The 14,439-nt window shown below is 49.0% G+C and overlaps 1 protein-coding gene across 1 annotated transcript; it reads left to right on the forward strand.

The window, feature by feature from the left end:
- The first annotated feature begins 298 nt into the window (after nucleotides 1-298).
- LOC117863809 (probable calcium-transporting ATPase 9, plasma membrane-type) lies at nucleotides 299-5,629 on the forward strand. The gene is made up of 7 exons (XM_034747665.2): nucleotides 299-606; nucleotides 1,555-1,618; nucleotides 1,707-3,643; nucleotides 3,722-3,880; nucleotides 4,208-4,379; nucleotides 4,473-4,771; nucleotides 5,049-5,629. Exons 1-7 carry the CDS (start codon nucleotides 424-426, stop codon nucleotides 5,352-5,354), a joined length of 3,120 nt encoding a protein of 1,039 aa, XP_034603556.1. The 5' UTR covers nucleotides 299-423; the 3' UTR covers nucleotides 5,355-5,629.
- The last annotated feature ends 8,810 nt before the right edge of the window (nucleotides 5,630-14,439 follow it).

Raw genomic sequence — 14,439 nt, forward strand, 5'->3', positions numbered from 1 at the left:
ACATGGCAAACTATTGTACGGCCTTTGAGCGTGGCGGAGGCGGACGGCCCAAAGTGCGCTGCTGTCCCCTCGCGCACCAATCGGACGGACACACCAAGGCGGCCGCTGGCCTATGCCGCTGCACGTACACACGGAGGAGCCAACGATGCTGCCTCGAGGAACCCTGCCTGCTCCACCTGCCACCACTAGTACAGAAACGCGCGCGATCTTGAGGGCAGGCAGGGCTGCTGCCGTCGGAGCCCCAGGAGTCAACATCCGGCAGACCACGCCCGCGGGTGGTTTTTATACTCGCTAGTGGACGTTCGTGGACACAGTGGTGCGGCCTCCGGCCTCCCCCCTCCTCTGCTCTGGGCTTGGAAAACTCCATTTCCTGCGCCCGCGGCCTCGGCGAGCTCGCTCCCGGTCCCGGAGGCCGGAGGAGAGATGGAGTGGCTGGAGAAGAGCCTGCAGGAGGACTTCGATCTGCCGCCCAAGCACCCCTCCGAGGAGGCGCTGCGGCGATGGCGCTCCGCCGTCTCCTTCGTCAAGAACCGCCGACGACGCTTCCGCATGGTCGCCGACCTCGACACCCGCAGCCAGAACGAAGCGCGCCGACGATCCGTCCAGGTATCACTTGCCGCTACCACTCACTAGCCAACCTTCACCACCCTGCTTGCTTCCCTTACCCCTTCCATAGTTCCATGTTCCATAGACCATAGCCATGCCCTGATCTCTCCCCACCGGCCGGCCGGCCCTCCACTCTTCATCCGCCATCACGTGACGCTTTCTGCATCTGCAATTTTTATCTAGACCTTTTCGAGTCTACCAAACCAATTCTCCCTTTCCAGCCCTTGTAGAATAATTAAACCCATTCTGCCTAACTGCATCTGATTCATCGCTATCTTTCCTGCTTACCAATGTGCATAACACTGTTGTGGATAGAATAATTAGCAGTTGGTCTCGTCTTGCCAACAGATCGTGACGCCGAAAAAGTCCTCTCGTCGAAATGTCCGCACGGGAATATGTTCGCGATTTCTCAATAACGGATTCGGAAATATTACTCAGAGCGTTTCTGTTGCCTTCCCATATTAGCCCGTTCTGTTTCCGTATACGGGCCAACCATCCGAGCAGGGCCCAGTGTGACTGCGCGACCTCGAGGAAGCTTCCAGGAAGCAACCGGGGCATAGGCCAAAAAGGTTGTACTGACAAGTACATAGGCTTTCTATCTGGCTGTCAATGAGAACCACACATATCATAATTCATAATCTCCTGGACATCTAAAATTGTCCTAGTTTAATGCCTTCCACATCTATTATAGCATTTCTTGTTTTTTTGACTTGGAGAATCCAGCATTTTGTCTTCATTTAATAATGGATTAGTATATATGCTCTAGATTTGGCGCATAGGTTGGGTACACATCCATTTCTGGAAAAACAAGTTTTTGCTACAGTATGTTACAAAACTACAAGTACCTGATATTTCTCTATGTCTCATATCTTATATGTAATGGAGGAAATAATATCTCATCCTATATGCACGCGGCTAAAGTATCTCATTCTTTTTCTCGTTCACCAGGAAAATTTCCGTAATTTCCGGGTCGCTCTCTACGTGCATAAGGCTGCGTTCAATTTCATCGATGGTACTACATAACTCACCATGTATCATCTTACTGTTTATTTTGATGATTTACTAATTCCATCTAACCTGCAAACCATCTGATGTTGAAGGTGCCAAAAATAAAGAGTACCGGATAACAGAGGATATTATAAATGCTGGATTTTCCATCAACCCAGATGAATTGGCATCGATCACAAGCAAGCATGATGTGAAAGCTCTGAAGATGCATGGTGGGGTAGATGGGATATCCAAAAAGATCCGTTCAACATTTGAGCGTGGCATATCTGCTAGTGACTTGGATACAAGACAAAACATCTATGGTGTCAATCGCTATGCAGAGAAACCTTCAAGAAGTTTCTGGATGTTTGTCTGGGATGCATTGCAGGACATGACTCTTATCATTCTTATGGTATGTGCCTTGCTATCTGCTGTAGTTGGTCTGGCATCTGAAGGTTTTCCCAAGGGCATGTATGATGGCTTGGGAATAATACTCAGCATTTTGTTGGTTGTGATGGTTACTGCTATCAGTGACTATAGGCAGTCGCTTCAGTTCAAGGAGCTAGACAATGAAAAGAAGAAGATATTTATCCATGTAACCAGAGACGGCTCTCGACAAAAGATCTCTATATATGACTTGGTAGTTGGTGATATCGTGCACCTATCAATTGGAGACCAAGTACCTGCTGATGGGCTGTACATTCATGGATACTCCCTATTGATTGATGAATCCAGCTTGTCCGGTGAGAGCGACCCAGTTTATATTTCTCAAGAGAAGCCGTTCCTCTTGGCGGGAACCAAAGTTCAGGATGGATCAGCTAAGATGATGATAACTGCTGTCGGTATGCGCACCGAATGGGGAAGATTGATGAGCACGTTGAGTGAAGGAGGGGAGGATGAGACACCATTGCAGGTTAAACTAAACGGAGTTGCAACCATCATCGGGAAGATTGGCCTGGTGTTTGCCACATTAACATTTGTAGTCCTGATGGTTAGATTCCTTATTGAGAAAGGTTTAACTGTTGGTTTGTCCAAATGGTATTCTACTGATGCATTGACCATAGTGAACTACTTTGCAACAGCAGTCACTATTATTGTTGTTGCTGTTCCTGAAGGGCTGCCTCTAGCTGTTACTTTGAGTCTTGCATTTGCAATGAAAAAGTTAATGAATGATAAAGCACTTGTAAGACATCTTTCAGCATGTGAGACAATGGGATCTGCTGGTACCATCTGCACTGATAAAACAGGAACCTTGACTACTAACCATATGGTGGTTGACAGGATCTGGATATCTGAGGTTTCAAAGTCAGTTACCAGTGACAATAGTTTGGAAGATCTGAATTCTGTCATTTCTCCAACCACACTGGGCCTACTCTTGCAGGGCATTTTTGAGAACACCAGTGCAGAGGTAGTCAAAGAAAAGGATGGTACGCAAACTGTTTTAGGAACTCCAACAGAAAGGGCTATATTAGAATTTGGCTTGAAATTGGAAGGTCACAACGCTGAGGATAGGACCTGCACCAAGGTTAAGGTTGAGCCTTTCAATTCGGTTAAGAAGAAGATGGCAGTGTTGGTCTCATTGCCCAATGGCACATACCGTTGGTTCTCCAAAGGTGCGTCAGAAATCATTGTGCAGATGTGCGACATGATGGTTGATGCTGATGGAAATAGTGTTCCCTTATCAGAAGCTCAGAGAAAGGATATCTTGGATACTATCAACTCTTTTGCTTCAGATGCTTTGAGGACACTGTGCCTGGCATATAAGGAGGTGGATGATTTTGATGATGATTCAGATAGTCCGACAGGTGGATTTACTCTAATATCCATTTTTGGCATCAAGGATCCTGTGCGCCCAGGAGTCAAGGATGCTGTGAAGGCCTGCATGTCTGCTGGTATCATTGTGAGAATGGTGACTGGTGATAATATCAATACAGCTAAAGCTATAGCCAAAGAATGTGGAATATTGACTGATGATGGCGTAGCAATAGAAGGACCAGATTTCCGTAGCAAGAGCCCTGAAGAGATGAGGGACTTGATACCCAAGATTCGGGTGCATTTTGCTTCCCTCAGACTATACGTACACTAATAATATCTTGCAACAAAATTTAATATCAATTAACAATGGCAGGTTATGGCTCGTTCTTTACCATTGGACAAGCATACCCTTGTGACGAACTTGCGAGGTATGTTTCATGAGGTGGTTGCTGTGACTGGCGATGGTACTAATGATGCTCCAGCATTACATGAAGCAGATATCGGACTTGCTATGGGCATAGCAGGCACAGAGGTACTATATTATTATGCATTCATGCTTGGACGTGTCATTAGCAGGAACTGATATGTCACGGTTGAATACTACATAGATAGTGATTCTAAGCTGGAAAATCAATCTATTTGGTTCATTTTTAGTTTCATTTTCAGCTATGTGATTCGAATAGTTTGTTTCTATGTCCTCGCAAAAATCATCCTCGTTCTTTTTGATTAAACCTCTTGCTGATTGGATACATGGTTGGTAGCGTTAGACATTTATTAGAAGTTATAACTCCTGACTTGCAAAAGCTTATCCTTCAGCAAATATCCATGAAGATAATGGTATAATCTTACACTTCTGCAGGTAGCCAAGGAAAGTGCTGATGTGATAGTACTTGATGATAATTTTACAACTATAATCAGTGTTGCAAGGTGGGGTCGTGCGGTTTACATAAACATACAAAAATTCGTGCAGTTTCAGCTGACTGTCAATATTGTTGCTTTAGTCATCAACTTTGTCTCAGCATGCATTACAGGTGTGAGCATCCTCTATAATACCATTTCCAATCCTGCCATGATTCTTGACATCCACTATTCAATTAACAATGCTTTTGACTTTTGCCCTGCAGGGAGTGCTCCTCTCACAGCAGTGCAGTTGTTGTGGGTCAATATGATTATGGATACATTAGGAGCTTTAGCTCTAGCTACAGAGCCTCCAAATGATGACATGATGAAGAGGCCTCCTGTTCGGCGCGGTGAGAGTTTCATTACCAAGGTCATGTGGCGAAATATCATTGGGCAAAGTTTATATCAGTTGGTTGTACTTGGAGCTCTCATGTTTGGTGGGGAGCAACTTCTGAACATCAAGGGTTCCGATTCCAAATCTGTTATCAATACACTCATCTTCAACTCCTTTGTGTTCTGCCAGGTGAGTGCATTGTAACCTTTGTCAACACACTTTTAGTCCTAATGCCTATGTGTTCTGAGGTTAAGTTGATTTCAAACACTTTGTTTTTTGGCCCTAATCTAAAATTTATAACCTGTTTGTCTGCATGCTAAACCAATATAGATTTATGGAACCTACATGTTGCCATTTCTCTGAAAAAACAAGGGAAGATCTCTGCATTTGAATTCTTTCCCATATTGTTATGTCTGATCAACGATAAATATGATCTGATGGTGTTCTTTTATTTATGTTACTTCAGGTTTTCAATGAGATAAACAGCAGGGAAATGCAGAAGATTAATGTTTTCCGTGGTATGATCAGCAATTGGATCTTTATGGGAATCATAGCTGTAACAGTCGCATTTCAAGTGGTGATCATAGAATTCCTCGGCACGTTTGCCAGCACGGTTCCACTTAATTGGCAGCTTTGGTTGGTAAGTGTCGGCCTTGGATCCATCAGTTTGATTGTTGGTGCCATCTTGAAGTGCATAGCAGTTAATTCGGATGCAAGTCCTTCAAGTCCAAATGGCTACGTGCCGCTTCCCAGTGGTCCGGATAACATATAGCTGAAGAAGAGTGATCGACAAGGTATTGCATTTGCTAGCATTAACGGGTTCATGGAAGCCCCAAATACGCCACATGGCTACCTTACATTTCGAGTCCTGCTTGAGATCATTAATAAACCACTGCCTAGGTTCAGTTTTAACAAATTGCTCCATGCCTTGTCATGCAATTGCCCCTTTTCAGTCCTGATTGCTGTTGCTGAGATGTAAAAAAGAGATGGTGATAAACACAACGTACTCTATTTGGTATGGGTCATGGAAACAATGTTGTTGACTAATCGAAGCACATTTACTTTTTGTTCTCAAAAAGAAGATACATTTACTGGACGAAGCAAAAGTTCAGTTTTAGTGAGTGGTGCAACACTGATGATTGTTTTGTTGCGGCCATCCATGGCTGAACAGAGCCGAACGAATCCTTAAATAAGTTGAGGACATAGTAAGTTAGTAACAGAAACGTTGCATCTGTAATGGATCATCGAATCGACACTAAACTAGCTAGACAGCGATCCACGCACTGTAATTTTACAAAACTCTGCAGCAGTGGATGCCCAATCCCCCCAATGTATCAGCTTGCTCTCTTTTCGCCCCTAGGATCACCGTTTTCTCGCACTGCACCGTCGCTTGGCTTTGGACATGAGAAAATGTTATGCATCAATTCGTCGTTCAGCTGCGCATCTCCAGTGGAATTTTTTTTGAAGAGTCCATCTTCAGTGGAATAATCAAAGCCGTAATCGATCTCTAGACATTGCTGCCATCCCTCGTCTGGAAGAAGCACCTCCAATGGCTGTTGCTCGTCCTTCACGTATACGCCGCCATTGACGCCGGTACAGTGGTAACTGGCCACGCCTTGTTCCATCATGGGCTGCTGCTGCCAGGTGGTTGGTGCCGCGGCATTCACCAGCGCAGTCTGCGACGTGCTGGCATAGGAGCAGCCGACGTCGGTTGGCGCCGCCGCCGCCCAATAATTTGCGGCCGCGAAGTCGTGCTCCTGGCGCAGCTCGCACCGCGGCTTCTTGGACGACCGGAACTGGACCACCTCGTCGGTTTCTTGGCGTTCCTCGTTGGCGTCGTCGTCCGCCGCCGCCCTCGGCGTGCGGTGCACCCTGCAGAGAACCTTGACGCCCTCACCCCCGGTGGCCTCGGGCAGGCTGCTCCCGATCTCCTCCATGAGCCAAGCGCTCTTGCCGCCGCCGGGAACGCGGTACTCAAAGGTCTGGCGGTACCCGTGGCGGCCGACGGGGATCCGCTTCCCCGAGCCGTGCCACGTGCCGCCGCCCTGGACGGCGCGGCTCATCCGTGTCCCGGCGTTGCCGTCCTTCCACCGGGCGACGCAGAGGAAGTACCAGTTGCCGTCGTCGTGGCCGAAGTGGCGGAGCCCCGACGTGAGCGTGCCCGGGTCCGCGCTGTAGACGTCGGCGGCGCACACGATGCCCTCGGTCTGGCCGAACGGCGTCTGGCCGGCGGGGCTGGCCACCCACGGGTTGAGGTAGTAGAGGATGAGCTCCCGCGGCGTCGGCGCGAAGCGGTAGCCCGGGGGGGCGCCCGGGCACGGCGCCTGCTCCATCAGTTCTTGTTCGAAGAGTCCGGCGGTGGCTACGGCGCGCGGGTGGGGTTTGAGGATCTTGGAAGGCGACCTCGTACTGCTCGGAAGATTTCGCGCGCGAGACGTGTGTCGTGAACTTGGGCAGGTGAGCATGTGGATCGATGGCCGCATTATATCGCTGCGTGCCTGCGTGTGTCCGGGATCCCGAGTTCGACTCGGTAGAGGACGGGATCTCAACCGGGGAGCGAGGTCCGACTCCGAGGTGTGCTAGGATTCGGCCTTGCGCAACGCGGTTGCAGGTGTAGAATTCCATTTCTAAGCTACCACTACATACCGTGATCAGCAGTGTAACGGTAACAGTACAGAGCTTCTCCGGTAGTAATTCGCTGTCTGAAACTGTAGCAACTAGCGTCTAGCAAGCAATCGAGTCCTGCAAAAAGAAGGAAAAAACATTAAAATAGTATAAGATGGTGGGCCAGCTGTGAGCCTTGAATACGGTGACAAAGGCCGGGGCCCATTGGTATCTTTGTTCCCGGCTCGTTCAGGCCCGCAAGTAGTCGTCATGGGCCGACTAGCAAAGCCGAAGCAATCGAAGCTTCATTTGAGTCCCATGTCATATATACCTCGTGTTCTCTAGCTAACTCAGATCGTCGTCAGTATCGCCGACGCATCAATGGAGAAGCGTCGTCCTTGATGCTGCCACCCATCGGTGATCACGCGCGGCAGTCTGCATTATGTTTGCAGCATGAGCTTTCGTGTAACATTCAGATTACATGCCCAACATAGTAGTCTGACCGGCAAATACGCTAAGGTATACATAATCCTTACGACATAAACTCGAACCTACTTCTCCACTTTTCAAGAAAGTACAATAGTAACATAGATGGTACACAAAAGCAAAGTCACTGCAGGATTTATCGTCCAAACCTGCTCCTCAGAACCTACTTCTCCACTTTTCAAGAAAGTGCCTACTTCTCCCAGGAAAGCATGGATAAATGAGGATCCATGACCTCAGAGCACAAACCTAATGCCAGTAAGGAAACATTTGGTCTTGTGCTTGACCATGCGAAGCCCCTGTTCACTAGGCAACACCTCCACACCAGTGAAGACAGTCACCGGGACAGAGTCATACTCGTCCTGATCATTCTCAATCATGGAGCTACTGGCAATGCAAAACCTCCGTGAGCCAAGGTTCACCAGGTCACGCGTTACCAACCACCAGCTGTCTGGCAGTTCAAATTCCTTCCCGATATGCTGCACCGTCGGCACAGAAGAACCTACAGCAGTGGAGAGGTTGTCCAATGTTCAAATTCCTTTTCCTTGTTTGGACCTTCAGGCTAAAGAAGTGTGGATTACTACCATTGAAGATGAGCTTCCAGAAGTTGAGCCGTCAGTCTCTGCATTTGGTTTTGAACGAGGGGCGTGGCTTGTACTCGCTGTGGCATACGGATGTATCGAAGCTCTTCTACCCATCAACGGCAGAAGCACTAGAAGCAGAGGCTAAAGCAAAGAAGAAGGATGGCATCTGTAAACTAGGGAGCATCGGCTGTTTGCCGAGACCGAGCATACACTACCAACCATTCTCGTCTGCTGTGTCTAATCCAAACAGTTTGGTTAATGTGTTTGCCCTCTTCGGTGAGAACAAGAACAAGAACAAGATCCTCTACTCAAATGTGGAAGGCCACACCAACATCTACAATACTGAATTCCACTCCTTCATGACAATGCCTGCTCTGAATTCGCCCAAAGGGCCCAATTGTATGGTTGCTCATATCACCCGCACTGCCGCCCACGCGAGGTCTGACTTTGATATCGACCCGGAGGTGAACACACCGACAGCCTCTACATGATGGACATGGGCCTGGACAAACCGGGTTGCTTTGAAGTGCTTGCATACTACCCTGTGGGGGAGTGGCAATGGCGCCTTCTGCCATTGCCACCTTTCTTTGATGACCTGGAGTACAAGGCCTGCAATAACATTCCCTACGCAGTTGTTGATGGTACTCGAATCTGTGTATCATCTGCCACTGCGACCTACTCTTTCGACACGGTGGCCCTCAAGTGGAGCAAGACTGGTGATTGGGTGCTGCCCTTCCACACCAAAGCTGACTTTGTTCCTGAGCTCAACCTGTGGCTTGGCCTGCCAGCTAGCAGTCCCTCTGACCTGTGTGCTGTGGACCTCTCTACTGGTACCATAGATTCTTGCGATGTGCCGCCAGTAGTGCAGCATGTTGGGCTTGGTTTTGACCTGCCCAAGGACTGGTCGCTGAAAAGTCGCACCCTGGTGAACCTTGGCCCTGGTCGGTTTTGCGTTGCCATGTTCTTGGATACTGCAGATGCCCAAGACAGTCCTCAGGTGGTCGTCTTCACCGGTGGGGATGTAGTGCCCAGTGGCGACAATCAACAAGGGGGACGTACCCTCCGCAGGATCAAGCACAAGTCCAAATGTCTCGTAACAGACAGGATCGAGTACGTGCTATGAACTGTGATCATCGATCCACTCATTCTGGCTGGCCCATCAGACTGCTGCGTGCTGTTCTTTTTCTTTCTTCCTATTATTGTAGCGTCTTCTTTTTTGGGTTGGTGAAGCCGGTACAACTGAGATAACACTAGAGGTTAGTTAGTCCTGCAGTGACCTCCCATTTGTTAAGTACTATCACCAGCGTATCTTTTGCTGTAACGTCTATCGAGTGTGCCATCCTCCGTGTTATTGTGCCGACTAGAAGATGTCAGTTTGTATTTATTTCTGCTTCATTCATTCTCTCCTCTTGATTGTCAGTAGTTTACACTTTACGGATGCTTTGCCGTGTAGAAAGGACTGCTGTCGCCCTCTAGAATACTATTTTCACCGTATTTAAGATCAACATGGAGATGCATGCCATTTGTGTTTGTTTTACCACTGAGATTGCGAATGGCTTCTTTGTCCAATAACCATATTGTGTTCCAAGAAAAAAACATAATCTAGATATCCGAAGCGTAAGATTGAGTCTCTCGCCAACCGTGGTTAACATCACATGTCTTCACAGAAAAGGTTGGCAAGTGATGCATGAAAGACAAGTGAAGTCTGTTGCCTTCCATTTGCAAATTGAAAACAGGGGTGCGGTGAAGCACGCCTGTGACATGTCCTCGTAGACACTAGCAAGGTACTACGTCACCCCTTATAAAGAAAAAAAAAGGTACTACGCCACTGCACTTCCACACAAGAAAATGTTAGCAATCAGGTATGTAGTGTGTTGACATGCACGCTTTACTTTATGAAATAAAAATTGGAACTACATGACTCGCACTAAAAATATGAAACACATGACTCACGGAAGAATTTGAGGCAAACTAGTCCGAGAAATCTCAAGAGATACCAATCACGTTTCACTAAAAACACATGACTCACGGAAAAATATCTGGGGCTATCCCATCATGTTAAAATATACAATGCATACTTGAACATTCTAAAAGGTTTTGAAAAAACTTTAACATGCGTAAGGATAAGATCATAGTAAAGTATGAAGGTTTTAGAAGACTTTGAAGATATCAAGAGCTTAGAGTTGACATGCTTCATGGCAACTTATGAATAATCTAGAATAAGATATTTATATGGTAGGACAAGGATGAGAGAAAGTTCTAGAGTGAGATATTTGTAAAGAAGAGTGTGGAAGTTGCCATATAGCAACATCACAAGGACCATGAGCACCTATAAATAGAGGTGCTTCCTTCCCTCCTAGTCATACCATGGCATAAGCGGTCTCAAGTAGAAGATTGCAAGGTAGCCATATAGTGTAGTGGTGTCATGGTAGGATAGCCACACAAAGAGCGTGCAAGTGAGTCCTGTATAAAATTGAGTAGTGAATAAAGGTTTGAGTTTCGTTGTATCGCCTAATAAACATTAACTCATTCAAGCACTATTCCTCCTTCGTTTGGATCACTTCTTGATCAACAGCACGTTTGTTGACATTCGCGCTTTACTTTATAAAATAAAAATTGAAACTACATGACTCGTGTTTCACTAAAGACATAAAACACAAGACTCATGAAAACATGAAACATGGAATTTGAGGCGAGCTGGTCTGAAGGAATCTCAAGAGATACCAATCACATTTCACTAAAAACACATGACTCACAAGAAAAATATCTTACAATACATACTTACGACTTACATGAAAAATATCTTACAATGCATACTTACATTTTAGAAAGTTTTGGAAATTACAAGAGACTTTGACACGCGTAAGGATAAAATCATAGTAAATTACGAAGGTTATAGAAAACTTTGAAGATGTCATGGCAACTTATGAATTCTTGTAAAGAAGAGTGTGGAAGTTATTTACAAATATCTAACTCTAGAATTTTCTGCATCCTTGTCCTACCGTATAAATATCTAACTGGGTGTGACAGAAATGGTATCAACGCTGTGTTGACTGTAGGATGCAAGCTTTGTTAGAAATGGTCGAGAATAAGGACTCATTTTCTTAGCCAGCCATGTTTGCTCAAAAATATCTTATTTTCCTCATAAAAATCTAATTTATTTTTGTTCTTTGTCACGAAAACTTGTCTCTTTTTTGTTTTGTTCTGAGTATCTGTTCTTCCTCTGTCAGATGGCCAGGACCAGGTTGACCACTCGTAAAATCACTGGAGGATACCAGGCTCGCCTTGCCCCTGCTCAGCCAGCTACTCCGGTTCAGCCTGTGGAGGAGGTTGAAGAGGATCCGGAGGAGGTTTACTACTACATCGAGATGAAAGATGGCAACGTCATGGAGGTCGACTCGGACGGGGTTCTGGTGATCCCGACAGCATCACCAACTGTCCCAGCTTCAGGCGCTCCCGCACCAGCTGCTCCTGCATCGGACGCTTCAGCACCAGCTGATCTTGCTCTAGCACCTGCTGCTGATGGTGGAGATGAGGACAACTCCGAGGATGACAGCGATGATGAGGACGAGGACGACAATGATGATGACTACAACAGCAACAACGACAACAACAGCAACAATGACCACGACAGCAGCCATGATAACAATAGTGGAGATGAAGATGGGAATCAGAATGGTGGACAGCAGAATGTGACACTAGCTTGTGACTACCTGACTTCGGAGGATGAGCCTGGATACTTTCCCACACTGCTCTGGGAAAGTACTGTAGACTCTGGGAAACACCGTGAAGCCCCTCAACATCACTCACCGTGTCTCCTGCTCCACCATGGACGACTACTACGCCACTCAGGTCCACATCTGGGAACGGTTGGAAACTTCCACAGGCTTGAGGACTTGCATGGCGCATGACTCCACTACGCCTCACGCCACCTATGCTGCAGCCGTCAGCGATGCCGCCAGGAGAGCTCTGTCGGCCCTCTGCTTCACCCACCGCCAGGAGTTGAGCACCACCGCCTACCGACACCTTCCTCGCTGAGTTAGTGGCATTAAGGACACAACTGTACAGTTGGGAGAAGCCGAAGAAGACTGCATCAACATCCTTGCTCGAGTCATCGTTGCTCTCAACAACGACCTCGACGGAGCTACAACAGAGCTTGCCAAGACCCGTGAGGATTGCAAGACACTGACGCCAAGATCGCATAGCTTGAGGCACAGCTTGCAGGATAGGAGCCACCTGAGGAGGCAGCCAAGCTCCACTACCCCACCGTTTCACCACCCCGCAAGAGGCTTCGCTATGGCACGTCTGGCTCTGTCACCGGTCTTTTAGGTGGTGTTTGGATCACTAGTTTATGGGCTAAAGTTTAGCCTCTAAAGTTTAGCCCCTAAACTTTAGTCCTGCTGGGGTGTTTGGATCCATGGGCTAAAATTTAGTCTTCCTTCAATGAATGACTGATTTGCCCCTCATTATGTTGCTTTTGCTCTATCTTCCTTCTGACGGGAGAGATTGCCCTTACGCCCAACCTCCTCCTCCGTGACGCCCTCCCTCGCCCCCCTCCTTCGTGTCGCCCTCGCCGCCGCCACCTCCCGCTGCCCTCCACTGCCGCGCATCCTCCTATCAAAGCCGGCTCCCCGTCCCTGTCCCTCTCCTCCGCCCCTGCCTATGTCGCTTAACTCTTCCCCCACCTTGTCGCGACCGGCATCCCGGCGTTCTAGCTGCTCTGTAGATCTGGCGATTTCAGCTGCAGCTCGTGTTTATATGCAGGGTGCTTGGGCGGAGGCGGTGGGGCTGGCGGAGGCCGTAGGGGCGAGCGGAGGCTTGCGGGTCTGGCGGAGGCGGCGGGGGGCGGGCGGAGATGGCGGGGACAGGCGGAGGCGGCGAGGCGGTCCACTTGAAGAGCGGCAGGAAGAGTGCACCGCTGAGGAGGTCCTGCACGTCGTCGAGCTTAGCAGACGCACCGGTGCTGTCGATGGCAACCCACATGGCGGAGTCCTCGACGGCGAGGGAGGAGCCCCCGGACGTGGGCGGCCGCGCGGTGTCACCGACGGCCAACGCGAGCTCACCGTCAACCGAGACGTGGAGGAAGTACAGTGCCACCACGGCGGCCTCCCTCCCCGTCCTCCCTCCTACCGGCGGCCGCAACCCCTAGATCTGGCGGCCGGCGGCATCGAGGCCGGCGGCGGGAGGGTCGAGGCGACGGCGGAGGAGGCGACGGAGGAGGTGGCGGCGGGGGCGAGGTGGAGGCGGAGGAGGAGGTGGCCGACGACGGCGGGGGCAAGACGAGGCGGAGGAGGAGGTGGTGGCGCCGTGGGGCCGAGCGGAGATGGCAGGGCTGGCGAGGCGGCGGCGGCGGGTGAAGGAGGTGGGGCCGGGCGGAGGCGGTGGGACCGGCTGGAGGAGGCGGGCCGGCCGGAGGAGGCGGGCCGGCCGGAGGAGGCGGGCGTTGGAGGCGGAGGCGGCGGGCGTTGGAGGCAGAGGAGAGAGGGAGTGGGGGAGGGGCAAGGGGACCACGCAGAGGAGAGAGGAAAGGGGGGCAGGGGTGGAACTTGATCTTGGGGATCACTTTTAGCTCAGTTTAGGGTCTCTTTGGGGGCTAAAATTTTTAGTACAAAAATTAGTTATTTGCTCTTTTTTCCTATCTGTTTAGATTCCTAGAGCTAATTTTTTAGTTACAAGTGTAAAATTAAAATTTAGCTCATGGATAGACGCTTAGAGTAGGTTTTCTTTTAGAAAAGGAGTTTGAGGGCGCGGAGAAGTGCCCAATCTGTTGCAGCATTCTCCACACGAGCGACCACAGCCTACCGCGGCTGGCGTGCAAGACCTGCCGGCACAAGTTCCACGGCGCCTGCCTCTACAAGTGGTTCTCGACGTCCAACAAATCGACTTGCCCGCTGTGCCAGACTCCCTTCTAGGCACGATTAGTTTGATGTCACCGTTTAGTAATTCCTGTAGCTCCTTTTTTTATAATTATAGTTTTATACACCTCTTAATGATGCTACGGACCACGACAATGAAATGCCGGTTCCTGACCGATCTCTCTCATTTCTCCTCGTCCAGACGAGGCAGGTGGCCTGCGGACAGTGGTGAACGCAGGTATACAAACTGGGTCTCGACCGTCGCTACCGGTCGCTGTCAAGTAGCTCGCGGCGGCAACCTTGCAAAAAGGTGCTGACGACTCGAGTGGCA

This window comes from Setaria viridis, chromosome 7, assembly GCF_005286985.2.
Source record: "Setaria viridis chromosome 7, Setaria_viridis_v4.0, whole genome shotgun sequence".
Taxonomy (NCBI): domain Eukaryota; kingdom Viridiplantae; phylum Streptophyta; class Magnoliopsida; order Poales; family Poaceae; genus Setaria; species Setaria viridis.

Coding starts and splice junctions, on each gene's coding strand:
- LOC117863809 (XM_034747665.2), top strand. CDS start 424: ATGGAGTGGCTGGAGAAGAGCCTGCAGGAGGACTTCGATCTGCCGCCC. Junction 1,619..1,706: donor TGCGTTCAATTTCATCGATG/GTACTACATAAC, acceptor CTGATGTTGAAG/GTGCCAAAAATAAAGAGTAC. Junction 4,380..4,472: donor TGTCTCAGCATGCATTACAG/GTGTGAGCATCC, acceptor TTTGCCCTGCAG/GGAGTGCTCCTCTCACAGCA.